Here is a 22,203-nt window from a genome sequence, read left to right as displayed (position 1 = left end):
ATTGCTATAAGAAACCTTACCAACTCTTTTTTATTTCTGTACTAATTAATGCCTGTTCATTATTATTGCACATTTAAATAATCCGATTTAATTATGAACACATCTTATTAATGTAAAAATGAATGTAATTTAAATTATATATTTTACTTTTATTTTGTAATGCCTACTTCCGGAAGGCGTTCTTCACGCCTCTGCATCTCATCCACGCCGTTTGCGCTGCCGTCGGTTAACGATCCTTCACCAAAGTGTCTCCTCCGTTGATGTGATCGTTTGTTCGTCTTGGCATTTCCTCATCTGAAATTATTTATAATTTTTTAAAGAATTCAACTTTTGGCTTCACACGGGCATCTCCAGTGTAATGCTGCGAGGAGAGAAGACATCTTCACCACGTAAACAAAGGTACTGTTGTTCACAGCCGAACTTTATTAATCACGCTACCTCTAAAAATGTTTTTAATATAATTATAATTCTAAACGTATATCACATTTATAATATTGCTTGACACGTTTGACAGATCGCCATCAAGCTGACGACGTCACTCATATTGTTATCAAGCTGACGTCATCATCCAGCAGAAAGATTTTAATGGGCTGTTACAAATCTCATAAATACAGTTAACTGGTGAGTACTTAATAAATCATGACTAAGATTAATGCCACAGTGCAAGGGTTTGGTTTTATTAGATCCTAATGTATAATTTCTCTTATCTTTCTGTCCTGTAACTGCCCTCTTTCTTCAGTATCAGGTGTATTTTGGGGTGGCATGTATTGTTGAGCACAACCGAATTTTATTAATCACACTGCCTCTAAAATGTGTTTACTGTTTAATTATTTATATCACATTTGTAATATTGCCTGAAATAAAATGTATGTAAAATTTGATAAGGTCTGTGAAGATCCTATTAAATTAGATTGTCTTTGTTTTAAGGTGAGGTAATCTAAATATAAAAGTTGACAAAAATACTTTTTTAGCTTAATATTTTAACAGGCCTCAATTAAAGTATAGAAATCATGGTAAATAACTATAATTAATCATGAATTGTGTATATATATATATATAGAGAGAGTTGTGGTCAGAATTATTGGCACCCTTGATAAATATGATCAAAGATAACTGTAAAAATAAATCTGCATTATTTATCCTTTTGATCTTTAATTCATAAAATTAGCAAAAATCTAACCTTTCATTAAAGCAAAAGAATTGAAAGTGGGGGGAAAATCACATTATGAAATGTTTTTCTCCAAAACACGTTGGCCACAATTATTGGCACCCTTTTATTCAATACATTTTGCAACGTCCTTTTGCCAAGATAACAGCTCTGAGTCTTCTCCTATAATGCCTGATGAGTTTGGAGAACACCTGACAAGAGATCAGAGACCATTCCTTCATGCAGAATCTCTCCAGATCCTTCAGATTCCCAGCTCCATGCTGGTGCTTCTTCTCTTCAGTTCACTCCACTCATTTTCTGTTCAGGTCAGGGGACTGGGACTGTCATGGCAGAAGCTTCATTTTGCGCTCAGTGACATATTTTTGTGTTGGTTTTGATGTTTGTTTTGAATCATTATCCTGATGGAAGATCCAGCCACGGCCCATTATTGGATTTCTAGCAGAAGCGGTCAGGTTTTGATTTTTTATCTGTTGGTATTTGATAGAATCCATGATACCATGTATCTGAACAAGATGTCCAGGACCTCCAGCAGAAAAATAGGCCCACAACATTAAAGATCCAGCAGTATATTTAACCGTGGGCATGGGGTACTTTTTATCCATGTGTGCACCAAACCCATCTGGTGGGTTTGCTGCCAAAAAGCTCTTTTATTTTTTTAGTTTCATCAGACCATAGAAGCCGGTCCCGTTTGAAGTTCCAGTCTTGTCTGACAGCTGAATATGCTGGAGATTGTTTCTGGATGAGAGCAGAGGATTTTTCTTGAAACCCTCCCGAACAACTTGTGGGGATGTAGGTGCTGTTTGATCTTTTTTTTTTTTTTTTTTAGGCTTTCTGAGACTCAAGACTCAACTAATCTCTGCAATTCTCCAGCTGTGATCCTTGGAGAGTCTTTGGCCACTCAAACTTTCCTCCTCACCGTGCATTAGGACGATTTAGACACACGTCCTCTTCCAGGCAGATTTGTAACATCTTTTGTTGATTGGAACTTCTTAATTATTGCCCTGATAGTGGAAATGGGGATTTTCAATGCTTCAGCTATTTTCTTACAGCCACTTTCTATTTTGTGAAGCTCAACAATCTTCTGCTGCACATCAGAACTATATTCTTTGGTTTTAATCATTGTGATGAATGATTAAGGGAATTTGGCCTTTGTGTTTCCTCATTTTATACTCCTGTGGAACAGGAAGTCATAGCTGGACAATTTCATGTTCATGATCAGGGTGTGCTAAAAAAAATGTAAATATGAATGGGAATATACTTCAGAAATATTTTACTCATAAAAAAATTCTAGGGGTGCCAGTAATTGTGGCCAACATGTTTTGGAGAAAAACATTTATTTCATAATGTGAATTTCCCCCCACTTTCAATTCTTTTCCTTCAATGAAAGGTTAGATTTTTGCTAATTTTATGAATTAAAGATCAAAAGGATAAACAATGCAGATTTATTTTTACAGTCATCTTTGATCATATTTATCAAGGGTGTCAATAATTCACAACTGTGTATATATACATATATATATATATATATATATGTATGTATGTATGTATGTATCAGGACAAAATAAAAAATCATCTGGTCTTTGGCAGGTCTTAAAATTAGGTAAATACAACCTCAGATAAACAACAACACATGACATATCACACTGTGTCATTATTTATTTAACAAGAACTAGGCCAAAATGGAGAAGCCATGTGTGACAAAGTAAGTACAGCCTTACTGCTTCCATAGGAATTAAAAGGGTACGCAGTCAAGCACTGCTAATCAAATGTCGTTGATTAATTGATCATCAGCAAGCGTGACCAACTCTATAAAAGCAGAAGCTTTGGCAGTTTGCTTGTCTGGGGCATTCAGGTGTGTGTTAACACAATGTCAAGTTGGAAAGACATCAGCAGTGATCTCAGAGAAGCAGTTGTTGCTGCCCATCAATCTAGGAAGGGTTACAAAGCCATTTCAAAACAATTTGAAGTCCATCATTCTACAGTGAGGAACATTATCTACTAGTGGAAAACATTCAAGACAGTTGCCAATCTTCCCAGGAGTGGACGTCCCAGCAAATTCACCCCCAGGTCAGACCGTGCACTGCTCAGAAAAACTGCAATAAAACCAAAAACTACATCTCAGACTCTACAGGCCTCAGTTAACATGCTAAATGTTAAAATGAAAGTGAAGAAGTTTGAAAGTGAAAGTAACCCATACTCTAAAATTGTCCTCTGCATTTAACCTGTCCAGTTAGTGCACACACATTAGGAGTAGTGAGTAGTTAACACACATACACCTGGAGCAGTGGGCAGCCATTTTGCTGTGGTGCTTGAGCGATTGGGGGTTAAGTGCCTTGTTCAAGGGCACCTCAGTCATTTCCTGCCGGTATTGAGAATCGAGACCACAACCTTTGGGTTACCAGTCTGACTCTCTAACCGTTAGGCCACAACTGCCATGGTTAGAGAGTTCAAGACAGTACAATTAAGAAAAAGACTAGACAAGTATGGCTTGTTTGGAAGTCTTGACAGGAGAAAGCTTCTTCTCTTTAAAAAGAACTTGGCAGCATGGTTTAGGTTTGCAATATTGCATCTGAACAAACCACAAGACTTCTGGAACAATGTCCTTTGGACAGATGAGACCAAAGTGGAGATGTTTGGCCGTAATGCACTGCGCCACATTTGGTGAAAACCAAACATAGCACATCAGCACAAACACCTCATACCAACTGTCAAGCACAGTGGTGGGGGGGTAATGGGCTTGTTTTGTAGCCACAGCCTCATTGAGTCGACCATGGCCGAAATTGGGTCATGCAACAGGACAATGATCCCAAGAACACCAGCAAATCTACAACAGAATGGCTGAAATAAGAAAAGAATCAAGACCTCCAGACCTCAACCCGACTGAAATGCTGTGGCGGGACCTTGAGAGAGCTGTGCATAGACAAAGAGTGGGCCAAAATTCATCCACAATGATCTGAGAGACTGATAAAGTCATACAGAAAACGATTACTTCAAGTTATCGCTGCTAAAGGTGGTTCTACATGCTATTGAACTATGTTAAATAATGACACAGTGTAATATGTCATGTTGTTGTTCATCTGAGGTTGTATTTACCTAATTTTAAGACCAGCTAAAGACTAGATGATTTTTTATTATGTCCTCTGATATGTAAAACCATAGAATTCAAAAGGGTGGACTTTCTTTTTCACAATATACAGTGGGTACGGAAAGTATTCAGACCCCCTTAAATTTTTCACTCTTTGTTATATTGCAGCCATTTGCTAAAATCATTTAAGTTCATTTTTTTTCCTCATTAATGTACACACAGCACCCCATATTGACAGAAAAACACAGAATTGTTGACATTTTTGCAGATTTATTAAAAAAGAAAAACTGAAATATCACATGGTCCTAAGTATTCAGACCCTTTGCTGTGACACTCATATATTTAACTCAGGTGCTGTCCATTTCTTCTGATCATCCTTGAGATGGTTCTACACCTTCATTTGAGTCCAGCTGTGTTTGATTATACTGATTGGACTTGATTAGGAAAGCCACACACCTGTCTATACAAGACCTTACAGCTCACAGTGCATGTCAGAGCAAATGAGAATCATGAGGTCAAAGGAACTGCCTGAAGAGCTCAGAGACAGAATTGTGGCAAGGCACAGATCTGGCCAAGGTTACAAAAAAAGTTCTGCTGCACTTAAGGTTCCTAAGAGCACAGTGGCCTCCATAATCCTTAAATGGAAGATGTTTGGGACGACCAGAACCCTTCCTAGAGCTGGCCGTCCGGCCAAACTGAGCTATCGGGGGAGAAGAACCTTGGTGAAAGAGGTAAAGAAGAACCCAAAGATCACTGTGGCTGAGCTCCAGAGATGCAGTCGGGAGATGGGAGAAAGTTGTAGAAAGTCAACCATCACTGCAGCCCTCCACCAGTCGGGGCTTTATGGCAGAGTGGCCGACGGAAGCCTCTTCTCAGTGCAAGACACATGAAAGCCCGCATGGAGTTTGCTAAGATGGTGAGAAATAAGATTCTCTGGTCTGATGAGACCAAGATAGAACTTTTTGGCCTTAATTCTAAGCGGTATGTGTGGAGAAAACCAGGCACTGCTCATCACCTGTCCAATACAGTCCCAACAGTGAAGCATGGTGGTGGCAGCATCATGCTGTGGGGGTGTTTTTCAGCTGATATATATATATATATATATAAAAAAAATTCTCTGTTGTCCCTGAGCAATATGTTTAACTTTAGATTATTCCAGACCTTACTTTAACTTGCTCTTTGTATGGAAATCATTTACTAAGTAGCAGTTAACTATTACACCACCGCAAAAAAACATTTTGTTAATTATAAATTCCTGTTTTCCATTAGTTGTCAGAGTTGTTCCATAATAATTTCTGCATGTTAATGGTTGTGTTCCCATAGATCTAATCCCATAAACTCATTGTGGATTCGGCACTCACCACACCCACACAGATCCCCAGAAAAACATGAGCTCACACAAGAGACCTATCCGGGCTCGGCCCGATTCTGACACCAGTTCCTCCGTGGCCCGTGACCCGACCGCGGCAGCTGCAGAAGAGAGCTCCGGTCTCCTGACCAAGCTGATGGAGCTTCCCATATCCCGTCTGTCCCGGCAGCAGCTGAAGCGGCTGGAGGATCATCAGTACAGCAGTGAGGGACGCTCCCTCATGGAGCCCTTCATGCAGGGATACTGGTGCTGGCTGGTGAGCAAAGTGCCTCTCTGGATGGCTCCGAACCTCATCACTATAGTGGGACTCGCTACCAATATTGTCAGCACTCTGATACTGGTATACTACTGCCCTACTGCCACCGAACAGGTATGCTTATGCTTTACTTAAATAATCACTGTTTCACTATATTACATTATTGGTTTAAATGGATCAACTACAAATCAACTTCAAATTAATTTTATTTTCACCTACTAACAGTGGTATAATGCAGGATATCATGATATAATTCAGTTTAAAGAAGTTTAGCAGAATTCTTGGCAGTTATTTTAATTATTATTAATACATTTAATATAAGTTTTAGTCTAATTATCAATCTTTAGCAGTAGTTGCAGTGGTCACCACTGGGTCATCTTAGTCGTATTAGTTCATTTTAATATCAGTTTTAATGCAATTATGAATATTTAGTAGCTGTTACAGTAGTTTTAATATCAGTTTATTCTAATTCAAAATAAGTAGTAATTGCAGTAGTCATTATCAGGACATTGTCTTTTTGTTGTTGTTTTTTTAAATCAGATGTAGTCTAATTATGAATATTTAGTAGCTGTTGCAGTGGTCACCATTAGGACATGTTTGTTGATTTTAATATCAGTTCAGTCCAATTATGAATATTTAGTAGCTTTTACAGTAGTCAGCTTAAAAATGTGGACTTTTTCATTGATTTGAATCTGTTTTATTTTAATTATGGATATTTAACAAACAGCTAGTGCAGTGGTCATTATTAGGAAATTTTTTGTTGTTGATTGATTTGTTGTTGATTTAGTCTAATAATTATGAATAATTATGAATGGCATTGTCTAATTATGAATGACATAATTATGAAGGACATTGTCTTTTTGTTTATTTTAATATATTAGTTCAGTCCACTTATGAATATGTAGTAGCTATTACAGTAGTCACCATAAGAATATGGTCTTTTTAGTTTGTTTAGATCGATTTTAATCTAATTGTGATTGTTTAGTAGCTACTACAGTGGTTACCATTAGGACATGACCTTTTTGTTGATTTATAATCAGTTTTATTTAATTACGGATATTTAACTTCTGTTACAGTGGTCACCCTTAGCACACTGTCTTATTTTTTGTCCTTTTATGTTTTAGTTTCATTATAAATATTAAATTGTTATAGGGGTCACCATTAGGACATGAGCTATTGAAATAGTCACCATTAGGATGAGGTCTTTTTATATCAGTTTTAGCATAATTATGAATATTTAGTAGCGATTGCAGTAAAGTCTTGGCTTTACTTCTTACCCTGCCTCACATGTAGTCTATGAAGGCCATAATTTAGTATATTCTGAGCTGTACTGAGGAGATAATACCTGTGGTCTGTTTAAACAGTGCAATCTTGTGTATTGTCAGACAGCTTGTTCTGTCAGCTGTAACAGTCTTATGGAAAACAACCAGATTGCTAAAGTCTGCAATATGACACTCTCTCTCTCCACGTACCATTAGTATTTATTAGAGATAAAAGAACAACTTCATGTACACCATTTTGGCAGTAAGTATGAAGTTGTATCTTGTACATTGGCTCACAAAATCATTGAAAAACATCCAAGTGGACAGAAACTTAAGCCTTTTTTATTTAAATTTAGCCGTCTTTTTCAGGCACCAACGTGGGCATACTTAGCCTGTGCTTTGGGTCTGTTCATCTACCAATCCTTGGATGCCATAGATGGGAAACAGGCACGACGAACCAATAGCAGCACACCACTTGGCGAGCTGTTTGATCACGGCTGTGACTCCCTTTCTACAGGTCTGCTTATGTTTGTGTATGCAAATACAGTCAGATTCTATTATAATTATATTATAAAATATTTCTTGGCAATACTAACATCTAGACTTATTAATTGTTTTTTGAATAGCGCTTTTCACAATACATGTCATTTAAAAAAAAAGCTTTACAGAAAATGTAATCTGTAGAGTAATCTGTAGTCAGAGGTGACTGTATCAAAGTAGTGTCCATATGGCAGAAATGTACAGTTCTAAGATAATACAAATCATGCAGTTAGCTAATTTCATGTATTCATTTAAAGGGTTAGTTCAGCCAAAAATGAAAACTCTTGTCATCATTTACTCACCCTCATGTTGTTCCTAACCCATAAGACTTTCGTTCATCTTCAGAACACAAATAAAGATATTTTTAATAAAATCTGAGCCAGTTCTGTACTCTCCGTTGACAGCTACGCAACTACCACTTTGACACTTCAAAAAGTTCATAAAGAGATTGTAAAACTAATCCATATGAATCGAGCGGTTTAGTCCAAATTTTCTGAAGAGACTCGATCACTTTATATGATAAACAGATTGAATTTAGGCTTTTATTCATATATAAACATTGATCAGCAAACATGAACAGAAGCTCAACCGAACCTGCTTGATGCGCGAGAACAAACCTCTTACGGAAGCTCAAATGTACTGCATAACATGAGAATGAACCTCATTGGTTCTCGCAAGTCAAGCAAGCATTCTTGAACTTCTGTTTACCACAACTGATGTGTGAGTTAATAAATGTTTATATGTGAATTAAATCTGTTCAGCATATAAAACAATTGAGTCTCTTCAGAAAATTCATATGGATTAGTTTTATGATCTCTTTATGAACTTTTTGAAGCGTCAAAGTGGTAGTTGCGTAGCTGTCTATGGAGGTACAGAAAACCCTCAGATTTTTTTAAAAATATCTTAATTGACAGAATTTATCATTTTTGGGTTAAACCCAAACTAGTTGGTTGAACTAACCATTTAAGTAGAAACAATGAGTACATTAAAGGGTTAGTTCACCCAAAAATGAAAATTCTGTCATTTATTACTCACTCTCATGCCGTTCCAGACCCGTAAGACCTTCGTTAATCTTCAGAACGCAAATTGAGATATTTTTGTTTAAATCTGATGGCTCCATGAGGCCTACATAGGGAGCAATGACATTTCGCCTCTCAAGATCCATAAAGGTACTAAAAACATATTTAAATCAGTTCATGTGAGTACAGTGGCTCAATATTAATATTATAGTGTTAATATTACAGTGTTTTGAAATCGGGCATCACTAAATAAGTCGTTATTTTGTTTTTTTTGGCGCACCAAAAATATTCTCGTCGCTTTATAATATTAATATTGAACCACTGTACTGACATGAACTGATTTAAATGTGTTTTTAGTACAATAATGGATCTTGAGAGAGGAAATGTCATTGCTCCCTATGTAGGCCTCACTGAGCCATCAGATTTCAACAAAAATATCTTAATTTGTGTTCCGAAGATCAACGGGTGTAAAACGGCACGAGGGTGAGTAATTAATGACAGAATTTTCATTTTTGGGTGAACAATTCTGTTATACAATGTTAAAATAAGTTTTTGCTCATTGGCAAGATTTCTGTGCATCCCTAAATAGATGGGCATGTGTACATGCAACAACATATATACGTATGTCTTACTGAAGCCTTTATTGTTGTTTTCTGTCTTTCTCTGATCCAGTGTTTGTGATCCTGGGCACATGTATAGCAGTTCAGATGGGTACTCACCCTGACTGGATGTTTTTCTGTTGTTTTGTGGGCATGTTCATGTTTTATTGTGCCCACTGGCAGACGTACGTTTCTGGAACACTGCGCTTTGGCATGTGAGTGAAAACTCTCCTTTTAATCCTAATTCATGGCTCCTGTACTTCACGTTCAGTCACAGTACACAAAGATTTAGATTAGGGAACACTGTTCACTGTCAACTAGTTGCTTATTAACATGCATATTACTAGCATATTGGCTGTATATTTGTACTTAAAAGCACATATTAATGCCTTATTCTGCATGACCATATCCTACATCTTTTAATCCTACCCCATACCTTAACATAACCACTACAACAACTACCTTATTTATTACTATCAATAAGCAGTAATTAGGAGTTTATTGAGGGGTAAACTCCTAGTTAATAGTGAATATGTGTTCCCTAATCTAAAGTGTGTTACCCAATATTATATTTGAACGGTCTGGTCTGCTCATGGGAAACTAGCACTTTTCAGACAGCTGTTGTACTGTTGATAAAGCACTTCAGAAAGAAAGAAAAATGCTCGATTGAAATGAGATTATTACATAACTAACTTTATTTCTTCTTTTAATCACTCTTTGCTCTCTGCTTGTGCAGAATTGATGTGACTGAGGTACAAATCTTCATTATAATCATATACTTACTGGCTGCCATTGGAGGAACAGCTTTTTGGAAATCTGTGGTAATTTAAATCAATCTTAATTCTTTTATATATTGATCACATGATTAGAGCAAATGCTCAAGAACAAATGTGCTGAATCTATATATCATGGTCAGGAAATCTCTAGCATGCTGCATGTGTTCAGTGAAATGCAGAATCCCTTACATTTTAAACATTTAAGGCCCGTTCACACAAAGAACGATAACTATAATGTTAACTATATTAGCATCCACGCCAGTGGACGATATTGTTCTGTTTACTATAAGTGCAGTGCAGTTTTGTCGTCTGCCGCTTTAAGTCCTCGAGCTCTTTAAAGTCTGGTGGATTCTGACAGTCTGTCAATGTTTTTATCATTCATCAGCTGGAAAAAATCGTTCTGAAAGTGATTCCAATGATATTGATTCTCTGTTATCTGTCATAGTTGTGGTGTGGACTCTGCTATTATTTTAATGATTTTTAGAACTATTATCTTTATTGTTATCGTTATAGTTACCGTCCTTGGTGTGAACAGGCCTTCAGAGTGAAAAAGACATATATAATGAAACAGGAAATTAGAGATTTATTTTTAATCTTTCAGATCCCTGTGATAAATATCCAGGCTAAAATAATACCGGCTCTTTTCACTCTTCTGGGTGCCATTTTCTCCTGCACAAACTACTTCCGGGTTATTTTCACAGGCGGAATGGGCAAAAATGGATCCACTATTGCGGTGAGTTAAAGCTAAAGTGTGTGCAAAAAATGCAAAAGATGAAAATGAAAAATAACTGCAAAATGTCAAACACTGTCTATAATAATTGTCTGTTTCTGTAACCTGCTTTTTTAATTGAAATTAAATTTGATAATTATTTAAAAAAAATATTATTATGTATCAGACATTTGCATTGTTTATTATACAAACATAATGTACACTAAATTTCAAAAAATCTTGTTACTAAATGAAGTCTAAATTAGTGACACAACTGTTTTTCTTTTTTTATTAGGGAACAAGCGTTTTGTCTCCATCGTTTCATATAGGAGTGGTCATCACACTTGCTCTAATGATCTATAAGAAGTCATCTGTGCAGCTCTTTGAGAGACATCCCTGTCTGTACATCTTAGCGTTTGGGTGTGTTTCAGCCAAACTCACCAACAGACTGGTGGTAAGATCATGAATGACATCAGTATACTGTATTTATTTCAGCTTCGCTAAATAAGTAGTATAATAAATTGTTCCTAACACTTATGAATACTACTGGCAGTTTTTTGATATACCTCTACCTGAACTTTTGGTCTTAGCTTGTTTTTTATAACAGATAGGAAGAATTACGGCTTGTATGCAAGTATAAAATTGCAGTTAGTATGATTTTCTGCACATTTTAGCATAAATACTTGACGTTGTTGTCTGTAGTTCATATCTTTAAACATCTGTCCGACTCAAACCGCATTAGTATCAGTTAATCTAAATGTCACTAAAATCACATCTGTTTTGTTTTCCAGGTTGCTCATATGACGAAAAGTGAAATGCAGCGTAATGATCTGGCCTTCACCGGACCAGCGCTGCTGTTTTTGAATCAATACTTCAACAGTTTCATTAATGAGTACTGTCTTCTGTGGGTCGCTCTGGTACGTTTAGGATCTGGCTGAAAACATTGATTTTCCTTGCTCTTTTGAAATAAAGAGCTCAGTGTAGTATGTAGACATACTTTGTTTTTCACATCGTCATTCAGATACAGTCATGGTGTGACGTCACAACTAAAGGCACATTAAAGGCAACATGATATCAAAATTATTACCTTTCATGTAGTGTATAATATAGCTGTTTGTGAATGTAAATGGTCTGAAAAGTTTCAAAGATCAGATAAATGGAGTTTTTCTCTCAAAAAAGAAAGAACTGAGTCTGAACTGCCTTAAACGAATCGTCAGTTATTCCTGTTTTACTTCCTGCACGAAATACATAGGTTTGTAACAAATTTGCATAATGCCAGCCTATGGTTTTCATTGGCTGCCCGCGAACAACGTCTACTTTGACCCACCCTCAAACACTGTAGTTGTAGCTGAGACTTAAAAGTGTTTGGTTTGAGAAGACGATCCACTAAGCAAATCCATTTTGTACGCATTTCCAAAGGATGAGGACTCGCGCTCTAATTGATACGGTAAAACTGACGCCACCATTACTGTTCGTATCTCTGGCCCTGTTTCCACCTGGTATTAAGATGCGTTTTGGTCGATCGGATCACAAGTAGACAAGGGAGACACATACCCGTTTACAACTGGTGTTTTAATCCGTCTCTTTTGTCCACTTTCAACCACTTCTGTCCTGATTTTTTTCGAGGAGAGGGTGGGTAAATGTATGGGTTTTTTCAGATCTTTCGTCAAATAGACAAAATAAGCTTGCACAATTTACATATGAACGCACCGAAGATGACGGAAAAACATATGGGGAGCATCAGCTTTTGTTTCTGCTCTGATAGCCGAAAGACCACGCCAAACGCTGTGAGTGTGTGTTAGAAATCAGGAATGGTGAGAGAACATTGTGCTTGGTACATTTTTTTTTTTTTTTTTTTGTCTTCAAACCCAACTTAACCGACAAAGTTTAAATCCCATCTGGCTAGCGCGCTTCCCATAATGTTTACGCGTTAAGTCAGTAGGCGGAGAGTAGGCGGTCTTTTGTGGCTGTTCCAATACATTCGACCACATGAGTGTACACTATGAAAGCAATTCGGTCGAATGTGTTTTCGACTACCTCTGGAAGGCCCTGTTTACACCTGGTATTAAGATGCGTTTTGGAAGATCGGATCACAAGTGGACGATGCTAAATACAGGTGTAAACGGGGTGAAAAATGAATTGAACTTTCAACCACTTATAAAGGTAGTCGAAAACGCATTTGACCGGATTGCTTTCGTAGTGGAAACGCTCATGTGTTCGAACAGCACAAAAGACGTCTACTGACCTAACGCGTAAACATTATTGGAATTGTGCTAACTAGACGGGATTTAAACTTGGGCTAAAGACCCAAGTTTGGTTTGAAGACGGAAAATGTACCAAGCACAATGTTCTCTCACCATTCCTGATTTCTAACATGCACTCACTGCATTCGGCCGGTCTTACGGCTGTCAGAGCAGAAACAAATGCTGCCGTTCTCTATATGTTTTTCTGTCGTCATGGGTGCATTCATATGTAAATTGTGCGAGCTTATTTTGTCCATTAGATCGATCGATCTGAAAAAACCCATACATTTACCCACCCATAGACCCTCCCCTCGAAGAAATCAGGACAGAAGTGGTTGAAAGTGGCAGATTACAATACCAGGTGTAAACGAGTATGTGTCTGCCTCGTCTACTTGTGATCCGATCGACCAAAACGCATCTTAATACCAGGTGGAAACAGGGCCTCTGTGTATCAAGTGCTAAGGAAGCTCCAGAGCTGAAATACAAAAATGGTAATTGCCGTTTCATTTCGGAACAGAAATCAGAAATCAGATATGTAAATAGATAATCAAAGTATGGTATGAAAGTGTAGATCATGGCTCTTTAACTGTTAGGAAGTGCATGATCTTCACCTTTTATTTAACCTCTAAAAGCATACCTCCTAAAAAGCTCAAACGATTTGCTGCTGTTAAATTTTTCATCTTGCAGTATCAAAAATGCATTTACCATGCTTTAACTTTTTCCCTTTTTGTTCATAGGTGCTGTCAGCGTTTGATCTGGTGCGGTACTGTGTGAGTGTCTGTAACCAGATCGCCACACACTTAAACATCCGTGTCTTCAGCATCCAGCCTCCATCTCCATCCAGAGTTCAGGCAGACAGCAAAAATCACCATTAACCCCCGTTCCTCAAACATCTCCAGTAGGTCACGCACTTCAGTGAATGTAAAACACAACTCACAGAGACTGAGCCCAAATGGCTGCAGTTACAAACTTTGTTGTCGTAATGAAGAGAGGATATTTGAAGGACGAAAGGGAATATTAAAAAGAATAGACATCCTACTGTTATAACTCCATTCAGCTGTCAGTATTACAATGTTAGATGACCAGTTTTGTTTTGCCATAGTTTGTTTGCAAGTCAAAGAATAGAAGATCTGCTACAAAAGCCACAACTATGAATGTTCAAAGTTGTTTTATTTTTCAGTTTTAATGTTTGTTTTTGTTTTTGTTTTAGGTTTGTTTTGTTTTGTTTGTTTTTTTGGCCAGCAGTGGATAATTTATTCCGTTAACAACCAACGATCCATCTGAATGTAATTATCTAATTACAGAATGCTATAGGTATTAATTGTGAACTTTTCAGTCGTTCACTGCTAAATTAAACTTAAACGAATTTAAACTTGCACACCAGTACACATCACTGTTGCCAGTACAAAGCTGTGTTGTTGTCTGAGAGCTTTCAGAGAGGTAAGAGATAACATTATGACATGAAAAACAAGCCACAGGAGTTTCCATCTATATTGCAGAAACATCAAGAAATTCACATTTACAAATCCTGATCGTATAATGCTAATTCAGCCTCTCATCTGATGTCACTCGGTTAACTAATTTATACAGTATGTATTGTTTTTCTTTCTATGCATATGTTTCTTTGTGTTTGTAGTGTTTTGGAGGGAATTATTATTATTATTATTTAGGTATGCCCATGTCACTAAATGATAAAACTGTATTAGAAACAGTATTTTGATAGTGCCATGTTTTCCTAATAATAACTGGGGCCAAGATGGACGTCTAGAATGGTTATGAGTTACACTGTACATATATGAACCCTTAATAATAGATTATTAAAACTTAAAAAATTGTGTTTGTGGTCTAAATACTTTAGTAAATATGATAACCTGTGCTAATTTATTTTTGTGCCTTTTATTTGCCACTGTCGTTATACTCCTATGCACAGTAAAAGTTGGACTCAGCGATTTTTATATTTTTTAGCCTCCCGTGTAAATCATATTTTGTTTGTAAGTAAATTATGTTCATAGCATCAAACTCGACAAAGATGCAATTTCATATTTCTGATTGTTTCTCATACCAAAATCAGTCATTATATATATATTTTTTTTTACCTTCATGCCAATTTGTTTCAGAGGAAACTGGATTTTTGACATATTTCTATTGCTAAACAATGGATATTAACCCTGCAGTTCTGTATCGGGTGCTTCCAAGGGTAGAATATGAACCGAGTGGCCAAGCTCCATGTATATTTCTCAAAACGCATTATTGTTTTGCATCTACCTCTGAGCAGTTGCTTGTATTTTAGTCTCTTGGTGCGAGACTTTTATTTGGTAATGTTTTAATCCTGTTGTGAATGTTATTTAAGTGGGTTTCTGTGTATTTGTGTTTCTCCCCTTTTTTTTTTTTTTTTTTTTAAACATCATCCGTTCACCAGGGTCGCTCTGAGGTCAACCACAGCTGCAATACACACATAGATGAAGAAAATTATGTCTGTCCCTGCAACCACATTTACATACATGTATTATTTGTACTTTGACCAGGATTTTATTGTTTTGTTGATTTACAGCAAATACCTTACTTTTTAATAGACTAATGGTCATGAAATAAACATTGTTATATTTATGTTAACAGATGTCTTGATCACTGCTTTAGTTTGTTAGTATAGTGCTTATACTAGCAAAAACGTACCATGTTTTTGGACATGTGCCATAGTAGTACTGTGGTATTTTTTTATTATTATTATTTTATTTTTATATATATATATATTTTTTTTTTTTTTGGGAGCATCATAGTAGAAAAATGAATGGTAAAACATTAAAATAATGTAAATATAAAAGCAGTTAGTGTGCGGGCTGTAGTGATATGGCAAGTACTGTATTTTTAACATAGCAAGATATTTTAATATGCTTAGTACAGACTTAAGGCACGTTCACAACAAGAACGGTAAGTGTAATGGTAATAATACAGACATATAGTTCTAAAAATCGTTCTAAATATAAAAGAATAGCAGAGTTCACACCACAACTAACACGATGACGGCACAGAGAAACTATATCTTTGGAATCGCTTTCAGAAATATTTTTTTTCTAGCTGATGAATGATGAAAACATTGACAGCCAATCAGAATCCATCCTGCTTTAAGAGCGCGAGCATTTAAAGCTGCAGACTACATATCGGCAGCGCGCGCTTATTGTAAACAGAACGATACCGTCTGCTGGTGTGAACGCTAATGTAGTTATCGTTATAGCTATCTTTATAGTTGTTGTTCTTTGTGTGAACGGACCTTTATTCTAAATAACCAGTAAATATTCTCTTTATTTAGTCATACATGTATTTGGAATTTCATAACCACTTTGTTTTTTTATTAAACTCTACCTGTGCATTACTCTGCTTTTTGTAGATGAACAGTGTGTATCTTTCAGCTACAATCATACAGTATTTCTCAAATGAATCATCTGCATTGTGGAGCAGTTAATGTGGGCCTTAGTTACCACACCCAAACCCTATGGCAAGCTGTTTTAGCTTAAAATGTTCCCAGTGTTACTTGTAGTAATTGCATTTTTACAAGTAAGAATTCAATTCTTATTAGTAACATTATGATTAGAGAGCTCTGCAACAGGGTTGCCAGGTTTTCACAACAAAACCACCCAATTGCTACTCAAAACTAGCCCAATCGCATTTCATGGGGGTCCTACAGTAAAAATTGCGTATTTGGTGGGGTTCCCCTGGTAAAATTTGCATTCCAGGGGCTAAATATCATGTTATTTTGGGTCGCTTCAACACGCAGACATGAGAAATAACCCACAGCAACAGTGTAAAAGTAGCCTAATTCCGTGGGAAAACAGCGGACTTGGCAACACTGCTCTGCAATTGCATTTTTTTTCTAGTAAGTATTGAATTTTCTAGTAAGTATTGAAGAGCTCTCTAATTGGAATTCTTTCTAGTAACAATTGAATTGTAGAGCTCTGTAATTAAAAATGAATGGAAGTCAATGGAGACATGACTAGTAAAAACTCATTTGTAGAGCTCTGTAATTGAAATTGTTACTAGTAAGAACTGAATTAGAGAGCTCTGTAATTGTAATTCTTACTAGTAATTGAATTAGAGAGCTCTCTAATCATAATTGTTACTGGTAAGAATTGAATTGTAGAGCTCTAATTGTATTCTTAAGCCTGGTACCCCGGGACGATTATCGCGCTCGATTATCGCCAGCATTTTTCGAGACTATTTTCGTGTTCATACCCAAGCAATTTTCACTGGCGATGCGCCGAGTGAACGTGCAAATTCACTCCCTGACAGTATATGGTGCTTGTGCTGAACGGTAGTGGAAATAAACATATTTATGATATTAATAAAATTAAAGAAGATAAAAATACAGATATAAAATGGCATATACATGACATGAGGAGATGGTAGTCAGAAACGGTAGTGCAAGTAAGTCACAATGACAGTAGTGCAAGTGAACGGTAGTGCAAATAAACATATTTAGGGAATAGACATTCTCATCTATATTTCTTGAACGTAAAAGAAAAATGTAAAAGTATTTTACTGTAACTTCAGCAGCTCCAGGCACCAATCTCATTGGTCGGCCAGTTTTTAACGCGGTGCGTCAAACCAAAAAAAACGAACCCGAAGTTTGAAGTTTTTTTTTAAAAAAATGACGCTTTTACGCCTGCCGTTTTTCGCATTGGTATGCACACTCACATTGGCGCCCTTTGTTTAGTCACAAGGTGTTAAACGTCAGCGATAATTGTGCGCGATATTCGTCCGGGTGTGTACAGGCCTTTACTTGTAAAAATGCAATTACGACAAGTAACACTGGGAACATTTTAAGCTAAAACGGCTTGCCATACAAACCCTAACCAACCTAACAGTGTTTTGTGTGGCCTTTCTGATCGCAGTGGCTCTTTTAACCCAAATAAAATCCCTGCACTTACTCTATAATACAATACAATAAAACTGTTGATATGAACAAACCTGAAACATTTCACAATATTACTGTTTTTACTGTATTTTTCACTAAACAAGTTCACCCTTGTTGATCATAAGATACTTCTTTTTAAAAAACATTAAAAAAAATCTTAATTATTCCAAACTTTAGACCGCCAGTGTATACTTGCTATATCCAGAATGGCTAACATATTGGCCTTCAGAGGCGACCGTGTGCAGAGGACACAGTGAGTGTATGTGCATGTGAGTTTTCACTTCTCTGAGCGCAGAAAGTGAAATCACGCTGAATGAGTGTCAGCTGACTTTGGTCACAGGACTTTAGGGAGAGCATCTCACAAAAACACACCCGAGCATTCACAGTGCAAGACTTCAGAGGCACTAACCCACTCTAACCACCTCTGAACTACTAACAAATGTTTCTTCTCTATATTTCTGTGTAACTAATCCAGCTTCACCAGATGATGTTCATCTCCTTTTCCTTTGTTAATGCTGAGCCTGTCGTTTTGGTGTCTGCATGAGGAAATAAGAGCGTTGCTTTTGTTCAGTTTTGATGTGCATCCTCTCCTCAGTGTGTTTACCTGTGTGTGTAGCTTGACATTTAAGCTCCATGTTTTATGTGTTAGTGATTCTTCATGTTGGTGACCTCAGTAAGTGAATTTCTTCTGACCGGCCCTATGTGAGGGCAGTATGTGGTGGTTTCAGCGGGGGCTGTGTGCTCTCCCGGTGGCTCTGGTTATCTGGTCATCCACTACGTTCCTCATCTCTTATGCCACAGCGGTCGTGTTGGGCCATGCCGACCTGCTCATTCCATACATAAGGTAAGATCCTGAAATATTACTGCTTTTTCAGTTTCATTTGTACCAGATGTCCATGGGGAGTCATGCATCATTTCAGGCTTTAAAACTGCAGTGTGAGAAACATTTTATGGAGAGCAACCTTATTGAATGAATTAGGGCTGTCAAAACTTACAATAACCTTTTAATGTATTATTTACGAATTTTATTTATTTAATGTTTTATTTTCAAATAGTTAAAATTATGGAATGTGTAAGGTGAAAACGCACTTTATAGTATAATATCATTTTTAAGAGTTCGGTGGCTGTAAATCAGAGACATTCTGTGAAACAACTTTTTCTTCCAGATTTAGTTGACGGATTCAAAATCTTACTTATTAATTTCTGTCATCTGTCATACTGTGCAATACTCATTTTGTTTGTAGTGACACGGGCACCGAGGTTCCTGAACGCTGTGTGTTTGGCTTCATGCTGTCAATCTCAGCTTTCTTAGGTAATGCTGTGCACGTTTTCCTCTAGAGTTTTGGATTTTTGCTTCAAATTGCTACCAAGGGGTTTTAGTTCAATAATAAGTTCAATTGTTGTTTATATATATATATATATATATATAACTTTTAATAATGTTCCTGTAGCTGAAGTGTAGGAGCAAAAAAGGTTGTGGGTTCGCTTCCCTGGAAACGCACATATCGATAAATGTATGCTTTGAATGCACTTTCACTTTGGATAAAAGCATCTGAAAAATTTATAAATTAAGTAAGGGGTAATCCACGACAAACGATTTTAATGCATGATTTACCAGCATTGACAACTTGACAGCCGTTATTGATGTTTGCAGTACAATATTTGACCAGATATATTATGTAATATTTCATCAGTCATGGCTCGTCTGATCTTCGAGCATTCTGCCAAGTTTTAAAGGGATAGTTCACCCAAAAATGAAAATTTTGTCATCATTTACTCACCCTCAAGTTGTTCCAACCCTGTATAAATTTCTTTGTTCTGCTATACACAATGGAAGATATTTGGAAGAATGTTTATAACCAAGCAGATCTCGCCCCCCATTGACTACCATAGTATTTTTTTCTCCTACTATGGTAGTCAGTGGGGGGCAAGATCTGCCGTTTATTTTAAATTTTAGTAAAAAGTATGGTATGGTGTCCCATACTCAGAATTTGTGCTCTGCATTTCACCCATACAAGTGCGCACACACAGCAGTGAGTATTGAACACACACACACACCATGAACACACACTTGGCAGCTGTTTTTGCTGCGGTGCCCGGGGAGTGATTGAGGGTTCAGTGTCTTGCTCAAGGGCACCTCAGTTGTGGGTAATGAGAGTGGAAGAGAGCGCTGTTCATTCACTCCCTCCACCTACATTTTCTGTCTGTACGGAGACTCGAACCCACAACGTTCGGGTTACAAGTCCGATTCTCTAAACATTAAGCCCTAATGGACTGCATATTACAGTCCAGTGAGTACTGTAGTAGAGAGAGCAGGGATAATTGTAATACTTTTTGGTTTTTACTAATTTATTCAGAAAATGTTACACCTAAAACTTTTAAATATTGCCTCAAGCATCTTTGACATATTAAAAGCTCAATTATATCTTGAGTCGGATACAAATGAACTAGAATTTATAAAGGCAGATGTTGCATTCATTACACACATGCTTTGTAAAAGTCAGCGTGGATACAGCATGGAGGACTACATCATTCCTGCTCACCCATTTGTGTGTTTGCAGGGTTGGGCACCATGTATGTTCGATATAAACAAGTTCAGGCATTGATTTCGGCCTCTGAGTCGGGCTTACAGCTGCTGAACTTCACAGGCCTCCTGATGGGCATTTTCAGCACTGTAGGGATGTGTGTTGTGGCCAACTTCCAGGTGACACGCACACTTTCATTCTATGATCTGCCTGTTTAATATCTTTTCTCTGAAACTGTTAGTGTAATGTTTTTCTATTCTTTCAGAAAACAGATATGATGTCCATCCACCTTTTGGGGGCAGGGCTGACCTTCGGCCCTGGGACATTGTATATCCTGGTTCAGACCGGCATGTCATACCGCATGCAGCCGCGTTTCCACGGCAGAGATATTCTATGGGCACGTATGGCTGTGGGAATGTGGACGCTCGTTAGCATAATTACACGTATCCTTTTTCTCAATACATGCGCAGTCTTTAAAATAGTTTCACTGTAATGATTCTCTATATTCATTATAGTGCCAGTACTCTTATACCTGTTTTGCTTCCTTGACTGAATCTGTGTCAGTTTTCATATCCTCTGTGTTAATGTATGATGACCTGCCTGGTGTGGATGTTGCTAATAAGTTACATTGGCGGCCAGGAGAGAGAGTAAGACAGATGATGTGCTTGATCTGAAATACTTTTAATTAGAGATGCACCGATGTATCGGCCAACAATCGGTATCGGCCGATAAAAGCTATATTATCACTATCGACCATCGGCCAATTGTTTAAAAACTGCCGATGATCAGGGACGATTATATCCTGTCAATCAAAAGGGTGCGGAAAGAAGTGTTCAGACTGCAACTCGTACATACTGTGTGTGAAGAAAATCACTCTTGTGTTGAATTTTAACGCATTAACAGTTTAAAAATAGTGACATTAAAGCAGGCTCTTTTTGACCCTGTGAATCACCCGTAGTCCAAGCCAGGGTTGCCAGGTCTGCGTTTTTTCCTACATCAAATATTATTTGTAGTGCCTCCCATCCAATAATCGCAAAAAGATTTGTGCTTTATTACTTCTGATGAGAATTAAAGTTTCAGTTTTCAAATTTTGTCCATTTTATCATGAAATTCAAACAATAAATGGTGTTTTGACACTCTTAAATGTGAAGTGTCAGATTGCTGTAATGCCTCAGTTCAGGCGGCAGCAGAGTCTTTTCTTCCTCTTCAATACAAGTTATATCTCGAAAAACATGCATGAACATCAAAAGTATGTTGAAAGATATAGTACAACTTACCGGAATGTATCATGTCTCTTGTAATCACTTTATTTGTGTTTCAACCGCGGAAAGACGTCAATAAAACAGCTTGTGAACAATGTCACATTTACCTCAGGAATGTTTTCCAATGTTCACAGTTCCTTAGCTATATATATATATATATATATATATAACACTAGAGAGGAGCTTATTTACTGTTAATTATATGTTTGTGCAAATTTGTCATGAAGACAAGTGCTTATGAAAACTACCTTAGGCTATGTGATAAGTTTTATACAATTCAGTTTTTATTTAAGTGTAATTATTATATCTGAAAATAAACAGCAGCTGAATATAATACATCTGCTGTTAATTGTAACCTCTAATATTGTAGTGTACCAAATGAGAGGGTTCCCTGTATAGTTTGCAACATTATTTGAGAGAATTTTTTTTTTTTTTCCTTAAGAAAAACCAAACTATCGGTATCGGCCGATATCATTCTGAA

The 22,203-nt window shown here is 37.0% G+C and overlaps 2 protein-coding genes across 3 annotated transcripts in view; both read left to right on the top strand.

Moving 5' to 3' along the window:
- Window positions 1–158: 158 nt before the first annotated feature.
- cept1a (choline/ethanolamine phosphotransferase 1a) lies at window positions 159–15,639 on the top strand. 2 transcript variants are annotated; one of them, XM_051903013.1, is made up of 11 exons: window positions 159–399; window positions 515–621; window positions 5,577–5,992; window positions 7,510–7,657; window positions 9,372–9,513; window positions 10,035–10,119; window positions 10,676–10,807; window positions 11,079–11,237; window positions 11,575–11,700; window positions 13,764–13,924; window positions 14,237–15,639. In XM_051903013.1, exons 3-10 carry the CDS (start codon window positions 5,642–5,644, stop codon window positions 13,899–13,901), a joined length of 1,281 nt encoding a protein of 426 aa, XP_051758973.1. In that variant the 5' UTR covers window positions 159–399; window positions 515–621; window positions 5,577–5,641; the 3' UTR covers window positions 13,902–13,924; window positions 14,237–15,639. The 2 variants fall into 2 exon arrangements, with proteins under 2 accessions (XP_051758973.1, XP_051758972.1); XM_051903012.1 differs by having other exon boundaries at window positions 13,764–15,639.
- A 146-nt stretch (window positions 15,640–15,785) lies between these two features.
- Window positions 15,786–22,203, top strand: part of LOC127517425 (DNA damage-regulated autophagy modulator protein 2) — a 7,824-nt gene continuing 1,406 nt past the window's right edge. The window contains exons 1-5 of the mRNA XM_051903017.1: window positions 15,786–18,779; window positions 19,180–19,247; window positions 20,497–20,639; window positions 20,726–20,903; window positions 21,025–21,107. Of these exons, the coding sequence (XP_051758977.1) occupies window positions 18,649–18,779; window positions 19,180–19,247; window positions 20,497–20,639; window positions 20,726–20,903; window positions 21,025–21,107 (603 nt within the window). The 5' untranslated portion in view covers window positions 15,786–18,648. The remainder of the gene's footprint in view (window positions 18,780–19,179; window positions 19,248–20,496; window positions 20,640–20,725; window positions 20,904–21,024; window positions 21,108–22,203) is intronic.

The sequence above is a fragment of the Ctenopharyngodon idella genome, chromosome 8 (genome assembly GCF_019924925.1).
Source record: "Ctenopharyngodon idella isolate HZGC_01 chromosome 8, HZGC01, whole genome shotgun sequence".
Classification (NCBI taxonomy): Eukaryota; Metazoa; Chordata; class Actinopteri; order Cypriniformes; family Xenocyprididae; genus Ctenopharyngodon; species Ctenopharyngodon idella.
This window is presented reverse-complemented; position numbering and strand designations above follow the sequence as displayed.

Excerpts from the sequence above, each read along its gene's own strand:
- cept1a (XM_051903013.1), top strand. The coding sequence starts at position 5,642 with ATGAGCTCACACAAGAGACCTATCCGGGCTCGGCCCGATTCTGACACC. Across the intron at positions 5,993-7,509 it reads GCCCTACTGCCACCGAACAG|GCACCAACGTGGGCATACTT; the intron begins GTATGCTTATGC and ends CGTCTTTTTCAG. Across the intron at positions 11,238-11,574 it reads AACTCACCAACAGACTGGTG|GTTGCTCATATGACGAAAAG; the intron begins GTAAGATCATGA and ends TTTGTTTTCCAG.